Here is a 16869-nt window from a genome sequence, read left to right as displayed (position 1 = left end):
ACATTGGTAACCTGAGGACACAGTCTGCCTGTAGGGCTTGATGGGGAAGAAATTTAGTGTTGGCTGATTAGGTAGTTCACTACTCTTACCCTTTTGGTGTCCCATCAGTCTAAATTCTACAGTACGTATTCCATGTGGCAAGATGACAGGGTTCAAAATTAACTAGCCTAGGGGAGGCAAGTGGTGGCATTTTTGGAGTTGGGTGAGGGTTTTTTGAGGGTTTTTTTTGGAGGTTTTCTTTCAGTTGTGGTTTGACTAATCTTTCATTGAGTGCCTCTCATGAGAAGTAAAGATACACTTTTCTTTGGAAGCTTTGTTGCCAGAGGCTGATGAAATATGGGTGTTAGAGCATGAGCTATTTTCACTTACAGTTTTGCCACTTGAGTTGCTGCCCAGTCAGACAACAAAGGGAAGGGGATTTTATTCCCTCTTTTGTTCTTGTCATTGTTTTTTTCCTAGTCTGTCTGTGGCCTTTTTTTCCAATCCTTTCCTTAGAGGGATGTGCTGTTTGAGTGAAAAAACTGAACTAATAAACAATGAGGCAAATATCCGTAGCCTACTCCAACTCTTGCACAGCAGACAGCAACCAGTGACTGTTGATGCTGTCTTCAATCCTTTTTGCTCTAATTCCAGTTGAACAAGCAGATTTGATAGAAAACTAGTAGTAGTTAGCAGCGTGAGCTATTTGCTCATACTGTCCCAGCCATTGTATGGGTATATTGCAGGAAGGCCTACAATTCACATTGCAGTCTGATCACCAACACAGTGGCCAGAAAAAAGCTAAGAGAGCACCTAGCAAAAGGCCCTGAGAGGCGAAGCAAGAAATTGCCATTTGAAGGCCTGTCTGCTTGCAGCTTGATTCATCACGTGAAGACCGAACAGAGAAGTGTTTTGACAGATGCTCTTTTGTTCTTTGCAGTTACGCAAGCAGCTTGTTTGCTTCCATGATGGTACTAGCAGAAGAACTCTTTATGTTTAGATCTCTTCAGGCTTTCAGGATGAGGTTTTGAAAGATGTTAAAATTCTTACCTGAGGTCTGATGGATTTTACATCTTTAAGGGGGTTGGATGTCATGCGAGGAAGAAAAGAAAACATGTTTACTGGAGGAGAGCGGTCTGCTTTTCTTATCAGTGGCTTTCTGTTATAAACAACCTGGAAGCCTTCTCTAGCATAGGTTATGTGAAGAGCGTGTAGGAAGACCGAAGGGTTAAATTATTGATGAAAGAAGATACGTTAATAATTTGAACCAGTTGTTTGAACGTTCCAATGTAGGTGTGTGTACCTTATGCAAAAACAGTATTTTGGACAGCAGTATCTGCCTACATGTAGTGTCACAACTGATGCTTTGCACCAGAGCTGCCCATCTTACTGTGCCTGCCTTTTTCAGGTGGTGCAAACTTATTGCTGCTTACAGGCTACAGCAAATTCTCAACTCTTAGTTTTTTGGTTTCATTTCACATACAACTGTTATACGCAAAAAGGTGGTGTAATTTGTTTTCTTTAATAGGGCAGAAAACTTTTCTCAGATCTGAAATGGTCGTCTTAGGAGTGTCTGGATTTAAATATTCCTTTGGGAATATGGGAAGGGAAATACAGGTTTTAGTTACCTGGCCTCTTTCCTCTGGCACAGGGCAGGGTACCAGCTGCCCCATACAAAAAAAAAAAAATTATTTGTGGAATTGCAGGTCTGGACTCACCTCCTTCGTGGACAAGCTTCAGTTTGACTGCAGAAGGAAGCTGTCCTTACTGTTGGCAAAATAATGCAGAATGATGGCAGAAAGCAGTGTATGGGCAGGTGTTTCTAAAAGGCTGGTGTGGTTTCTTGTCCGATCACAGCAGTGGCCTTGGAACAGTTCTTCCAGCAATCGCAATTGAGTTTTGTCTGTGAATTCTAAATTTTTTAGAAACCACTTGAGGGATAGACAGGATCAATGCCAGAATGACTGATGGGTTTCTGTGGGTGTCCTGGAGGACTCCAGATCACTAGTTCGTCCCTCAATATTTATGCAAGAGTCTAAGTGGAAGTGCAACAAGTTGCACTTGCTGGAGTTATCCAGCAGCCCTCCTGCCCCACATTCTGCAACAGAGATGCTGAGCTAGCTGAAAATCCCCTAGCAGTTCTACAAATGAAGGTCCTGTCCCTTGTTCAGTGGCTCCTTTCTGCTTCCCTCTGAGCATAATCAAACAGTTGAGAAACTATTTAGGAATCTGAAACAAATAGCTTAATTCCAAAATCAGTTGTGTCCCCTCTTAGTAAACCTTAGGTATGTGTGATCTTTCATGACCAGAAAAGCTCTGGTGTGGACCAGAGCATCTTTAAGGATATCTCAACTTATTTATATTAAGTTCCCAGTGGTGCTTCTCTCTATCTCTGTTACTGCTCAGGTCTCCTCCTTCCTCTTTTCCCTCAAAGGGGTCATCTCTCCCATCATCAAGGAGGAGAGTCCTTTGCTGGTTACCTCCCAATATTGAAAACAAAAGGAGCATGGGTAACCGATCACACACCCAAAGAAATGTGACATCTTTTGTGTGACTAGCTGCCATGATTTCCTCCTTGTAGTCAGGAAGTTAGTTCTTGTCTCTTGACCCGCAGAGATCTGTGTAGCACACAGGAAGTATCTGAGGTTTGTAGATTGGTCAGAATTGGTGCTCGTTCACATATTCATACTGCCATTACTTGTTTGATTGCCATCATTCTCTCAGGTGCCCAGAAAGTATGCTAGAGTGCTTGCACTAGTAACAGCAACATCAGGAGGAAAAAAAGTAATCTGACAAAAACCAAGACTTTTCTTGGCAGTGGTCTAAAGAATGTGGTATGAATGCACTGCTTTAAACAGTGGTGCAAAACTGTCTACTGTGGATCTCACTGCCAGAAGAAGACCCCAGAGCTATCCCGGATGTTTATCTAGGCTTCAGTAATAAGGTGATGACAGCATAAATTTCCCTGATGAATGGAGGGCCACATATAGCAGCATGAAGCCAAATGTGAGCTGCTTCTTCACGTATGGGCAGGACTAGTGGAAGTAGGCTTCCGTTTCCAGTAGATGACCTGTTTATATGTTTAAAAAGGCATCCTTGTTAGTATCTATTTCCTGAAGTAGTGGAGGGAGGCTACAAAAATTTCTAAGAGCCCCTTACTATCTAGAGGTGGTGGTCCCTAGTGACATGTCTGTCAGCATGATGAATGCCCTCCACATCCAAAATTAGTACTCTCATGGGAAAGTACAGGTGCATATCACCAGCCTGGAGTGGAGGGAGGTCCTCAGAGTTTATTAATTCCTCCTGCAGTGCAGTCTGGGGCAGCTGATGCCAATTGTGACTTTTCAGTTGTGTGTTGCATCATTGTGTGGCGGGTGCAGATATCTCCAGTCTCGGTGAAGAAGCAGTCAGACTTCTGAACTGCAGTGTCACTTACGGGATAAACCTTTCTGTGCACACTTAGCCTTACTCTAATGAAAGGTCTGGGAAAGAGGCAGTCCTAAATCTTCTTGATAGGATTGATTTTATTTGCTCAAGCTTGGCACCTAGCTTTTTTTGAAGGCTTAGTGTTTCAGAGTGGACCTGTTTGCTCTTAAAAGCAACAAAAATCACCAGGACTCTCATTTGGAGAGAGGCCAGGGCACTAACTCCAGGCTCTGACTGACGCATCTTGTGACAATACAGTTGTGCTTCCCTCAATATAAATATAGTATCAAAGTGGGATTTCAGTCTAATGTCCTTCTAGCTATCATGGATTGACTCTTCATGGGCCGGCTGGAGCATGTTCTCTTGCTCATCAGTGAAGCCAGCTTTCTTGATCTACGACCACAGAGAAATGACTGGGGGGTGTCTGAATCCTTATGACAGAACCTGCTTATGCTATATTTTTAATCAGGATTAGGTGTTTTTAATGGCACACAATAGATTCTTTTTGAGGACTTAAATAAATCTCTGCAAAATTTTGGAAGTCCAGATTGGAGACCTCTTGTCATACCTGAGAGATAATGTGCCTTAGTTTCCAGCTGCAAAACACAGCTGTTCAGGCAGATTCCTCAGTAGATAGTGGCTCTGATGGAGGACGAGTTTGCATACCTAATCCTATCCAAAGACTTTCCAAACAGAGCTCTAAGTTAGAGAGAAGTTCTGAAACACCAGAACGAGCATCTTCTACAGCTTCTAGGTTGCACTTCATCAGAGCTCAGGAAGGCCTTTTACATCCCTGAAGAGAGGTGTTTTTGAAAGTTGTTCTTTAACATCTGGCTCCTAAGTGAGCTGGCAACTGCTTTTGAATTGAGAATGGAATGAACATGTGGATAGTCATTTGAAGGACTAGAAATCACTGATCTAACAGTACCTGAAGCCATTTGGTGTAACAGTATCCATGTATTTATTCAGTACCTCATCCTCCATTCCCATCTCCTTGGAGCTCAATTTTCTAGGGTTTCCATGAGCAAAAGAAAGCAGAGACATGGAAGCTGTAATACCAAAGCAAAAAGTGCCGGCTTGCATTTAGGCCTTGTTGATTCTGCTGAGCGAAAGTCCTTCAGGCTCAAGCCGGGTTAGACAACAAACCTCAAAGGCTCCAGTTATAATAAGGAAAGTTGCTTCTGTCATGTAAATCGGAAAAAATGCAACAAAAAGCTAGCTCTGGTTTTTGTATGAGAGATTTAATTAAGATTCTCATGGTTCAGTCTTTCCTGGAACGAAGTCCAATATTTGAAATTAATAACCTGCAGATTATGATCATTTTTAAAACTGAGGAACCTTTGTTGGAAGTTATATGGCAGGGCACAAATTCATCTGGAAAATAAAATATCAAACCATAGGTAGTGAAATGATACTTAAGAATGATGTACACAAGTATTCTAGCAGTTGAGACTTCAGGTAATCCTCAAGTACTTCTAAGAAATTCTGGTAACGCTTTTGTTGAAGAATTCTTTTTCCTCCAGTAACACTTTTCCAAATCCATTTCAGCTTGCAAATTGCATTGAGAAACTTGATATACAAGTGAGGTAGCATCTGATTTATTACGTAAGCACTACAGAACTTTTAAGGAATCTATTTTTCTTCTCAGGATCTGGATACTTCAGAAGAGAAGAAGAGTGTGCTGATAACAGCTCCAGGACCTACAGCTGCAAAAAGTGTTGTGGAATTTGCCAGTTCTTCACCAGCTCCCAAAAGAGCCCGGGAGGATAACAGCCTCGTGCCTCTTATCATTCCTGTGTCTGTGCCAGTGAGAAAAATTGACTTGCAGAGCCTTGGAAAGGAAAAGTCTGAGGATGGAAAGCTCCAGAGAGGCCAAACAAATGATCGAGCTCCTTGTGAACGCAAGCCTTCTGTGATAGTCACTCGGAGGCGATCTAATCGTAATACTAACATGGAAACCTCAAATCAGGTACGGATAGACTAAGAAACCAAAGATGAGCCAAATCTGTTCGATTTAATTACGTAGTTTTTATCCATAAGCTGTGCTATTAAAGTAGTTTGATCTCAAGGCTTGAACTTGGAATGGATGTAGTCTGGGGACTGTTTATTTTTTTCATCATAATATTGCCATATATTTGGGCATCACTGGCTTTTCATGACCTACAGCTAATGCTAGTACAGCCAAGCAATGCCCCACTACTAAACAGTGAATAAAGCCAGATGGTCAATAACACTAGAATAAACACTAGAATAAAGAGTGCTTTCTTCATACATATATAGAAAATAATAAATTGTGAGTAGGACACATATCTGTGTATATGAATAAAATCCAAAGTGAAGATTTATTCTCATGGGATTGAAATCTCTTACTGACATTCTGAAGGTCAGAACTTGAGTGTTCCCCTTCAGAGTGGTGCTGTTGAGTGAGTTTTTCCCCTCTCTTCTATTCAGGAGTACAACAGAATGTTCAGATACCAGAGAAATGGCAGGCATCTAGGGAGGTTTCTCTGCATTTAAATGCTTGACTGTCTAAGACAATATTGTTATATTGTCTTCTGTTCTCTTATTGCTATTTGGTGTCAACCCTGTATCTGTACCAGGGTTCTGCTATACTCTTATGCCCTCTTTTAAAGCTACCATGAGGTCATTATCTTTCCAACCAAAGGTTGGACCAGACATATATGTAGTTCTTGTAAAACATAACCTCATAAGCACTCAGAGGTAGTGTTGCTACCTAATAGTTGCTGTGTCCATTCCATTCCCCATCTTCTTCCTCCCTCTTTCCCTTTGTGCTAATTGTTGAGACACCTTCCAATTGCCCTATCTAGATTTTGAGCTGCCATGAAAGAATGTTGTCATTTCATTGAAGTTTTTCAAATGACCTGAGGTTTTAAAATGAAATCAAGTATGTATTGTTTTTTTCCTAATAGCACGAAGATGCTGTTCCAAAGGATGAAGCAGAGGGCTTTGCCCGGAAACCAAAGCAGCGGCCAAGACCTGAGCCACTCTTCATACCACCAAAAGCTGGCACCTTTATTGCACCACCTGTTTATTCTAATATTACTCCGTATCAGAGCCACTTAAGGTCACCTGTCCGTCTGGCAGATCATCCTTCAGATAGGAACTTTGAGCTACCTCCTTACACTCCTCCGCCAATTCTTAGTCCAGTGAGAGAAGGATCTGGGCTATATTTTAATGCTATCCTCTCTTCAAGTGGTCATTCGGTTCCACCTCCAATGACTCCTAAAAGTGCTCACAGAACTCTGCTTAGATCAAGTAAGTTCCACTTTTTCCTTCCTTCCTTGGCTAACTGTGGAGTAATAGGAGGAAGATCATGACTTTAGGAGGTGTGGTTATATGGAACTGGGAGTTCTTTGCAATAGTCTGGGGAGGAAATGCAGTGTTGCTTCCACCTGGACATGCATGTTAAGATGCATTCACAACTAATCTGCAACACCCCCTACTGACGTTCTTAGGAATGGAAAAGTCAGTTTCTCCTCTATAATAGATTGTCATTATCTTGAACTGAGGGGACAGTAAATCGTTGTTACTAAGATGTAGACGGTGACTGGACAGTAAGTTCTTGGTCATCTTGAATGTCTTTAAGTGTATGGGTACCTTTTTTGAGAGGTGGATGGCTCCGATAGATTTACAAGCTATGTGAAGAATATATTTCAAATGCGAAGATGAACCGTCTGAGCAGTTCTTTCTTTTCCTTGCAGATAGTTCAGAAGTTACCCCTCCTGTTCTTACGGTAGTGGGGGAGGCCACCCCGGTCAGCATTGAACCGTAAGTACCCAGTAGATTCTTAGCCTGGTAGTAAATGTGCTGCTTTTCTTCTTCCGAAACCTTCAGGCTGCTCCCTGTACAGTTGATGTATCTCTTAGAAACATTAAAGCTGTTCCCATTAGTGACTTGAAATATAAATTGTCTTTAATAATTACTCCATACGATAAATAATGTTTGTTTGGGCAAACGTACTTTGTAATTCTGGTAATGTTAATGGCTTTCTATTACTGCTCATCTCTCTCTGGGCTGAAGTACTATTGGTTAGCTAAAGGTGAATCTGTCCTGTTTTGTTGTATACAAACACTTCTTTGTATGCTGTATGTTTGTTTTAGAGTGGGGAAATAATGCTCCTTTAGAGGAAGGCCAAAACGTAGTATGGAAAAATGTAGTTAGCTCTCACATGGACTGGTCAGATTGCAGGTTATCCATGTGGTGTGTATTAGCGGCAGCGCAACTGTGAACACGTCTTTGCTCCCTCCTGGGCTAGCTCAGTCTGAAAGCACTACAGCCAGTTGCATACAGTGTGTGTGGCCTGAGCTAATAAGCCTCATTAGTCTTTTTAGTTGGCTGTGTGCTGGGAGAGCTCAGACAAATGTGGACCAAGCAGCACTAGGGAACAGAGTTTGGAGATATGAAGCTGGAGTTACGAGTTTAGGCTTGGTGCCAGTCCTGCTAAAGCTGAGCAGAGTAGCAAAAAAAGCAGAGTAGCAAATGCCTGTGCACAGCCCTTGCAAACCCTCTGGGAGTGTTATCAGCTCGAGTTCAGTGCTGTAGAACTACAGCAAGGTAGTTCCAATTCATTATTGTACCTAGGTTAATGAACTCTTGCGAAATCTAAACATGGAGGCGCGTGGCATGGAAACACCCATATGGCATAAAAACACCCACATGGCTCTGTATTGCTGACTCTGTGCAGTCAGGAATCTGTGCTCTAACTCTGCAGCGTATCCTGTAACATTTGAGATATTTAACTCAAACTCTTTCCAAATAAATACCAGGCTCCTTTTACTTTTTCTTCCAAAATGGGTTATATTTTAAAAATTAACTGGAGCATTTGCTGTCAATTTTTTTTTTTCCCCGCACCCTTTTTCCATTCTGCCTTCATGTTTGAAGCTGAGTTTTCTGCACTTTTGGCAGCAGCCTCTCCTGAGCAAATGTTGCAATTGTGAATGAACCCAGGTTATTCTTGTCATCTTTGCAAATCCCTTCCAGGCTGAGCCCATTCATAGAAATAAGAACACTTAGTGTTTTTTAAATCTGTTTTGAAAATGTCTTAATTCATCTTTTTGTTGTTCATTCATTTCACACCAACCCAGGGGAACCACTTCTTGAACAGATGTTTTTTGTTTCATAGAATCATAGAATAGTTTGGGTTGGAAGGGACCTTTACAGGTCATCTAGTCCAACCCCCCTACCGTGGGCAGGGACATCTTCAACTAGGTCAGGTTGCCCGTCCAACCTGACCTTGAATGTTTCCAGGGATGGGGCATCTACCACCTCTCTGGGCAACCTGTTCCAGGGTTTCATCACACTCGTAAAAACTTTCTTCCTTATACCTAGTCTAAATCTACCCTCTTTTAGTTTAAAACCGTTCCCCCTTGTCCTGTCGCAACAGGCCCAGTCTTGATCTTTGACCTCTTTATCGTGCAGTTGTCTTTGGCTGTTGTGTCTCTTGGTTTAAATTGCTGAAGTTCATGACAAAGTTGGCTGCAATTTTAGTTGTGTGTGAAAATTTTCAAATTTGTTGCTGGAAATTTCAAGCCATAGTAACTTAGTAATGCAGATTTCCTGTTGCCAAAAGGGAGTTATGTGCAGAGTTGTCTTGCTATCATCTTAAGTCTTACTGAACAGATGCTTATGCAGGTGTTGTGGTTTAACCCGGCAGGCAGCTAAACACCACACAGCTGCTCGCTCACTACCCCCCAGTGGGATGGGGGAGAGAATCGGAAGAGTAAAAATGAGAACACTTATGGGTTGAGATAAGAACAGTTTAATAATTGAAATAAAATAATATAATAATAATATGTAATGAAAGGGAAGATAACAAAAAGAGAGGGAAATAAAACCCAACACAGACAAGTGATGCAAGTGAAAAAACCCGCAATTGCTCACCACCAACTGACCGATGCCCAGCCTGTCCCCAAACAGCAGCCCCCCGGCCAGCTTTCCCCTAGTTTATATACTGGGCATGACGTCATATGGTATGGAATATCCCATTGGCCAATTTGGGTCAGCTGTCCTGGCTGTGCCCCCCGCCCCCAGCTTCTTGTGTATCTCCAGCCTTCTCAGTTGGTAGAGCATGAGAAGCTGAAAAGGCCTTGACTGTGTAAGCACTGCTCAGCCATAAGGAAAACATCTCTATATTAACACTGTTTTCAGCACAAATCCAAAACATAGCCCCATACTAGCTACTACAAACAAAATTAACTCTATCCCAGCCAAAACCAGCACAGCAGGTAGATAGCTTTAACTTTTAACCAAGATAAATTAACAAACTGGTGTCATCCTGTATTGTCAAAGTAATCAGTTTGCTGCTCTGAAGCTAGTTTGTGCAGCCCTGTTGTGGTCAATTATGTAGACATATCTTTTATAAAGGAAATGTGGCAGGAAGCACTTTTTTTTTAAAAAAGAAAAAAATGTTTAAATTGATTTGTAGTCTTAACTCTGTCAGAAGTTGACTATAACTTGTGATTACCCAATTGTGTTCTTAATTGCTTGTGCTTTGCCAGACCTTCTGCTGATGCTTCTCAAAAGGTCATTTCGTTGCAGAGGTTTGGAATAGGAAATGTGATATTGAAGCTTAAGTCTTCTATTTGTGAAGTAGTACAATAGCCGGTGTCACAGATCTTTGTGTCCTACTGGTTTTGCAGTTCAGTTGCTTCAAAGTCTTAAAGTCACCCCTCAGCTAGCCAGCCTCAAATATAGCTGTGGTGCATCAGCTGTGAATCTCCTTCCCAATTCACAGCCTCAGTTCTGGATGTTACCGCACTCAGCTGTACACCAGGGCATCGCAGGAGCACCGTCGGGTGCTTACAGGCAAGAGCTTTTTCTGTACTGAAATCTAGGCTTCATCAGTAAAGGAGTCATGGAATAACATAGCTTGAATGGACCTCTGGAGGTCATCTGGTCCAAGCCCTTGCTCAGAGCAGGCAAATTAGATCAGGTTACTCAGGTCAACTCTTGCAGTGGAAATCTGGTTTTATTTAGGCATTGCAGGTACAAGGTCTAATTCTTACGCTTTTCTAGCCTAGAGATGCCATATTCTAAGTTTGATTTCAAGATAAAAAGTAACTTCAAGCCCACATTCTTTCCCTCCAGCTTTTCCGATTTCCTCTCTCCCTCTCACAGGTGAGGCCAGAGTGTGTCTTGGGACACAAAATCTCCTGAATTTCCCAATGCAGTAACAGCCTCTTTATCTGTTTCCAGTTGACAGCACAGTGTCCGTTTCTGTTGGTCATCCCTTCTAGAGTGGATCAGAATCCATTACTCTTTCCTCCACTGTGAAACTGCATGCCATAACAGTAAGCGAGACTAATCAGAGTGAGCAGAAGAGTCCGTATTATCATGATTCTGCAGTCCATCACAGTGTGCTGAAAGGAGCACTTACCAGGGTGTTTGGTTTTGCTTTGTTTTTTAGTAAGGTCTTCTCAGTCTTGCATGAAATCTCTTGCTTTTTATTTTTGATTTGGGTTGTGCTGTTTCTGTCCAAGACAGTGAAGGAAAAATGGAAAACTATATAGCGTTACAGTTTTAATAGGCTTTTATACCTGTAAAACACTCAAAACCAAACTTTGAGGTTTTCTTGGGGTTCTTCATTCTCCATGCAGGTTCCACTTTTAGTGTGCATTTGAAATTGAATTACTTTTGAGAAGCAGATCCTGAAACAGTTACAACCATGGGCATCAGAAATGGGACATTTTCAACTGCTTTAGTTCTCCCCTGCTCACGGCCGTGACGTGAAATGTGTAACGTTCCTATCACTTTATCTGCAACAGGTATTGGAGATAGTGTTTTTGGGGAAAATGACAGACAGTGTATGGCAGCCCGTCTAAAACTTTCCTGCTACATCTGTCGTGCTGGATATCATCTTGCTGTCACCTACTGGAAGGAAGTTAGCATCAGTCTGTGCATCAGTCTATGCATCTAGCAGATTCTGCTTGTCCAAGTAGGAATCCCACCCCGTCAATGTCAAGCTGCTGCTGAACGGGTGGATGAAGTCAGAACAAGCGTGTAGGGTAGTTATCTTCTGCATCTCTTTGTTTATACACACATGAATTGTAAACCATTCCCCTCAAGTGTGAGGAAGTAGATCTGGATCTACTATAGATGCAAAAGAAATAGTTTGTAAAATCTCTTTTTGTGTGTGTTAGAAGTCAGCCATTTGTTTTGAATGCAGGCTTTTCCAACTCATGATATCTCATGATGCAGATGCTTATTGACAATACCAAAGTGATGTATTAGGCAGAAGAAAGGTAATGAAGGTGTTTCCTTCTTCCCCTTCCATAACAGAACATGATATTCTCTTCCTTCCCTTTGATACCACAGTCTTCTAGGACTTCAAAACATCCTATTGGAACATTTGCTAGTATCTCTCTGGGTTTTTGTATGGGTTATATGTGTTGTTTCAAGGCCTCCCCACACCTTTTCCAGACTCTTGCTTTCATAATAGACGTGTGTGTCATTTCAGAACAGCAGAGGACCAGAAAATTCTGGAGGTGGGCATTTCTCAGATGTTTTTGTTACTATTCCTTATTGTACTAGATCATGCTTTTTCTCTGGTAATTGTGTTTCCCCTCATGGTGGGGGGAACCAAGCCAAAACTTGACAATTATAGCAAACCTTGCCCTGGGCAGGGACTTTTACCTTTTTTCTAATAAAGCAACTCCAGAGTTTAATCATCTTGTGGCACTGCCTGATCTATTCTCTCAAAAAAAGAGCTTACTTCTCCATCCTTTACTATTTCAGGAGTTACCAGTATGGTGCTAGTTGACTGATATCTGAAAGAGGAACATTTTTGCATTAAGCATAGATATCTTATTTCAGAACAGGAGATTTTCATTATATTCTAAGTGGTCTGAGCAGCAGCTGTTCTCAAATATCTTGGTTTTCTGATATCTTGGTTTTCTGAAGGGTCTTTTTGCTAGCTTAGCTTGGACGTTTCTTTTGCTTTCTCTTCTGGACCTCTGAATTGCATGCAGAGTTGCTATGTTACTTAGAAAGTTGTCCTTGGACTTAACTGGTATATTTTACACTGAGTTTGTGTAGCTACTGATGTCTCTCTCTGTGTTTTGCCACTGAGTAAGAGATGTAGAGCAATGACAGAGGACATCTGTGCCCTCACTGCTTGCTGTGCTATTGGTGTAGACCTCCAGACCTCTTAAGTCTGGTAGAGCAGTCTTTCAGTGGAGGTTCTTACCTATCTCCGTGCACAAAATTGTGTTTGCTAGTACAGAGTAGAATCTCTGTGGATGGTCACTTGACTTAAAGCAAGTGTGGTGCTCTGTGGATTGCGTGTTGTGAAAAATCTGTCCACTAATTCAGCATCTAAAAGTATGAGATTGTTGCTAAAAGAATGGGGTTTGGTTTTGATACAGAATGAGCAATACAGCTTTCATTGTTTTATATTTTCAGTTTCAGTTGTTAGAAGTAGTTTCTAGAAGATACTAGCTTGTGTCAAGATCATAAAGGACCAAACTTTGAGGCTGATCCTTTGAATGAGGAGTTGGACCAGAAAGTCTCCAGAAGTCCTTTTCAACCTAAATGATGCTATGACTTTGTAGTTATGGCTGGCAAAACGTTAATACTAAAACAGGGTCACCTACCTTACGCATGAGGAGCAAGCTTGCCATAAGAGAAGTCTGTGTGACAGCCTCTCAAAAAGGGATGATTATTGAAAGCTAATAACTGTTCTTTGAGCAGTTATTAGGGGATCCTAATTTAAATACAATTTCAACCATTGTTGATAAGACAATGGAAACTGGTAACGGATGTAAAACCTCCCACCTTTTGAATCATACTTAGCAATGTAACCTACAACACCTAAAAGCTGTTCATGTTATATGCAAGAGCCTGCTGCATTTCCGTTTCTTCATAATTAGTGCTTTTAGCGGAGGTGGAGACTTTCTGGATATTGTAAAGGGGGCCTGATGGTTACTTGTTACCTTTTCTGCAGGCGAATAAATGTAGGAACTCGCTTTCAAGCAGAAATCCCATCACTCCAAGACAGATCTCTGGCAGCAGTTGATGAACATAAAGCAGAGCTCGTGTGGCAGCCGTGGGGTGACCTGGAAACCAACAAAGTCACTCAAGAGAACGGTAAGAATGTGGAAGGCTGGTAAATAGGACTGAATTGTCACAGTTGATGCAGCGGTAACCACGTATCTACTGTAGGCATGATTTAAAATCTCTCAGAGCTGCCAGTCAAGTGACATGTTTGAGTGGTCTTGAAAACAGTCGTAGGAGTAAAACTTGATAAACAAGTTGTGTGTGGCGGCAGGGAGGTTGATAGGATTGGTTTTTTAATTGAGATGAAGTGGGGCCATTTGTGACTGGTCAGGCAAAGAGCAGCCTTCTGCTCAGTGAAGCTTCCTTGTCTGTTAACATTTGAATGCCACATGCACTCAACTTCTGTATTTTCAAGGGATGTTCTAGACATAACAGTATTTTGGAAAAACCAAGTTGTAGACGGAAGTCAGGATGAGGAAGCAGGAGTTGTGGTAGTGAGTAGCAGACTTGGGGAGCTGTCTGCTGTTGGTGCACATAGGCTGTGGCATGTGTAAATCCTGAAGGAAAGAGGAAGTGGGCAGGCCTGGAAGAAATCTTTCTGATGAGAGAGAAAAAAGGGTATCGTGAAATGGAAATTCACAATATAAGGAGGGATTCAGGAAATCTCTGAGGTGAAGGGAGATGGGAAGACATTACAGGAGGGAGAAGATTTGCAAGAAACTCCATGTGTAAATAATACTGCATGCAGAGTAATGTCGTGTGACCTTGCGGTCTAATGAGTTCTTATGTACAAATTTGATCCAGATGAATTTGCAAGAACATTCAACTTCTCTGAGAGTTTTACTTTCTGTTATGTCTAGCCCTGCTTCAAAAGAGCTAATTAATGATGTGAATCCTGTAGGAAACTCCATTTTAATCTTCTTATCTGAATTTTTTGGTACCTCTGTGGAAATAGTGGAAAACCTGCTAGCTGCTGCCTGTTCAAGCATTTTTCCTGGGGCTGGAACCAACCAGGAGCTGGCGCTGCATTTCTTACATGAAGCAAAGGGAAGCATTCTGGTGAGTCTTACCAGCTTTTCACCTTGATGTGGTCAAAGATGTTAATGAAGGCCAGGTAACCTGTCACTTGATGAGAGGAGAGCCTTGCAGAGTCCTTCCTATGCATCTGGCTCCCACTGCTTAGTGTCCCTTGGATGTCCCTGAAGTGGGTTCTGCCTGATGTACAGTGCCATGTTCACTTACTATCTTGCAAATTTCCAACTTTGACATGTTTGGCTTTATAACAAGCAGACTGACAGTCTACCAGGGCGAGTGAGCTGAGACTGCTAAATGAATCTTAAATGTTGTCTGCCTGGGAAGGTGACCATGTTGGAAGGAAAAATAAGAGGCTGGGACTGAAGCTGAGACATAACATGTAGTGTCTTGCTCCTCTTACTTCTGGCAGATCTGTTTAACTGTGCAGGTCTATAGAACGGCTGTGCTGCTAGTTTTGTGTCAGTATTGTAAGACATGATACACTTTCATAAATGCCCTTTGACACCCCTGGGAGGTAATATCAAAGAGCAGAGCATAGCATATAGCACAGGGTTGTCATCCTTTTATAGTTCTGTGATGGATTTAACCTGGCATAAATCAGCCCTGTGGTCAGGAGTATCCCACACTTTCGCCTGGCTCCTTGTTTCCTGTCCCCTGTAGTGTGCCAGCACTGACACTTGTGAGACTGTATTGACCTGCATTGGAGAAGAGAACAAATAAAAAGTAATTTTTGTGCGTATGTGTTAGGTTTCTGCTAGATGAGTTCCGAGAACCAGCCCACCATTGCGAATGCTGTTGCTGGCATTAGGGAGGAGCAGGAGCAGGAGCTCACTGCTAAGACGGTTTAAACTGCTAATGGAAGCATGGCTCCATTCTCTCCTTCCTGCTAACTTTGAAAGCACTTCCAGTTAAATGCAAAGTAAAAAGCAGCTTGAGAGGGTTTTTTTTTCTGTGTGGAATCTTTCAGTCATATGACTGCTCTGTTTTATTTTGAAATATTGCTTAGTTAAGTGAGATAAGATCACAATGGCTTGGATGTTTAAGACAGACCTCATTTAGGGCAGCGTTTTTGGATGTGAGTATGTATCTTAGGCCTTCAGTAAATGAGAGGAAACTGCTGCATGGTCTCTGTCTATGGAATTAACTCCCAATACTGTGGTGGTTGCATTGGAAAGTGTCAATTTGCAGAGACATGAAGACGTGTTGAGAGCTTACCACTTGCCTGTGGTACCCAAGACTCGGTGGATAGTCAAGAACGTGATTTTAAAGTTGTCCCAAATGTTAAACTGTGCTGTGGTTCTTTTCAGTTAGCTTGCCAGAAAGGAGAGGATTAACAAATGCCTGATCTTTGTTTTAAATACCACAAACATTAAATTAATCATTTTATTTGTGTTTATCTTAGGAAGCTTTGACCAAACTGCTATTGAAGAGGCCAGTACGATCACCTACCCACCCTTTGGCAGATTATCACTACACAGGTTTGTTAACCAGAATAACTCTGTGCTGCCTGTCTATCATAAAGGAATTTTTCTGTCCTTTTCTGCTCTTTTGGGGAACTCTGGAACATTACCAAAAAATAATAAAAAAAAAAAAGATGGCTTGCCAGGAATTTTGCCTGTGCAAATTATGACACTTAAAATGTAAGAAACACTGCATCTCTCAGAACGTGTGCATGTGTGCATTTGCATGTGTGTGTTCTGATTTCCTTTATGGGGAAAAGGGAATGTGATCCCTTACACTAAGCCACAAAGAATGCAGAAAGATAGCTAGTACGTACAAGAAAGGCTGTGTGGTAACCTCAGAACCACAGACTCTTTGGGATGAATTTCCAGGGTGGAGTTAAAAGCGGGTTTTATGGGAAGAGTTTTCAAGCTTGCTGAAGAAAGCTCAGCCAACTATTGATGCCTGTCAATGTTTCTGCAAAATTTAAATGCTGTAAACTGCCTTTGTAGTATTGTACCTAATTAGAAAACAGTCAGCTGTATGACACTAACTTCAGTGATGTAGGGTGACCCTGGCCACCTGAAAGACCTGCTGTAAGGTGGTAAAGACACAACTAATAGCTGGCGCCACAAAATATAGAAATTACGTTTCTTCATTATTACACACTTCTACTATAATGGTTGGGAAATACTACTTGAGTAATATCTATAAGGCAGGAGGAGATTCCAAAATGTGTTTATTATTAGAGGCAAGGGTGCTAGGGTAGTAGGAATATTTGAGGTGTAATAAATCTTGAAGTATAGTGGATTGCTGCTGAAAGAGAAGATCCTGTTCTCCTGCCCCACCATTTCCCTTGTATAGAATCTAATGACTGGGCCACCACAAAGTGTGTCTATTCACCTTGCTGTTTTGTTGAAAAATATCTTGGTTCATCTAATTGACTGGTTTTTGCAAGCTGAACTGAGTTAACCT

At 41.7% G+C, this 16869-nt stretch overlaps 1 protein-coding gene across 2 annotated transcripts in view; it reads left to right on the top strand.

Moving 5' to 3' along the window:
- The window catches only part of MIDEAS (mitotic deacetylase associated SANT domain protein), a 77169-nt gene that overhangs the window by 50008 nt on the left and 10292 nt on the right, over positions 1 to 16869 (top strand). For both annotated transcript variants that reach the window (XM_075152038.1, XM_075152039.1), the window contains 6 exons: positions 5054 to 5374; positions 6336 to 6681; positions 7128 to 7194; positions 13367 to 13509; positions 14375 to 14478; positions 15857 to 15932. In XM_075152038.1, coding sequence (XP_075008139.1) covers positions 5054 to 5374; positions 6336 to 6681; positions 7128 to 7194; positions 13367 to 13509; positions 14375 to 14478; positions 15857 to 15932 — 1057 coding nt within the window. The remainder of the gene's footprint in view (positions 1 to 5053; positions 5375 to 6335; positions 6682 to 7127; positions 7195 to 13366; positions 13510 to 14374; positions 14479 to 15856; positions 15933 to 16869) is intronic.

Source organism: Calonectris borealis, chromosome 5 (assembly GCF_964195595.1).
Source record: "Calonectris borealis chromosome 5, bCalBor7.hap1.2, whole genome shotgun sequence".
In the NCBI taxonomy this organism is placed as follows: domain Eukaryota; kingdom Metazoa; phylum Chordata; class Aves; order Procellariiformes; family Procellariidae; genus Calonectris; species Calonectris borealis.
This window is presented reverse-complemented; position numbering and strand designations above follow the sequence as displayed.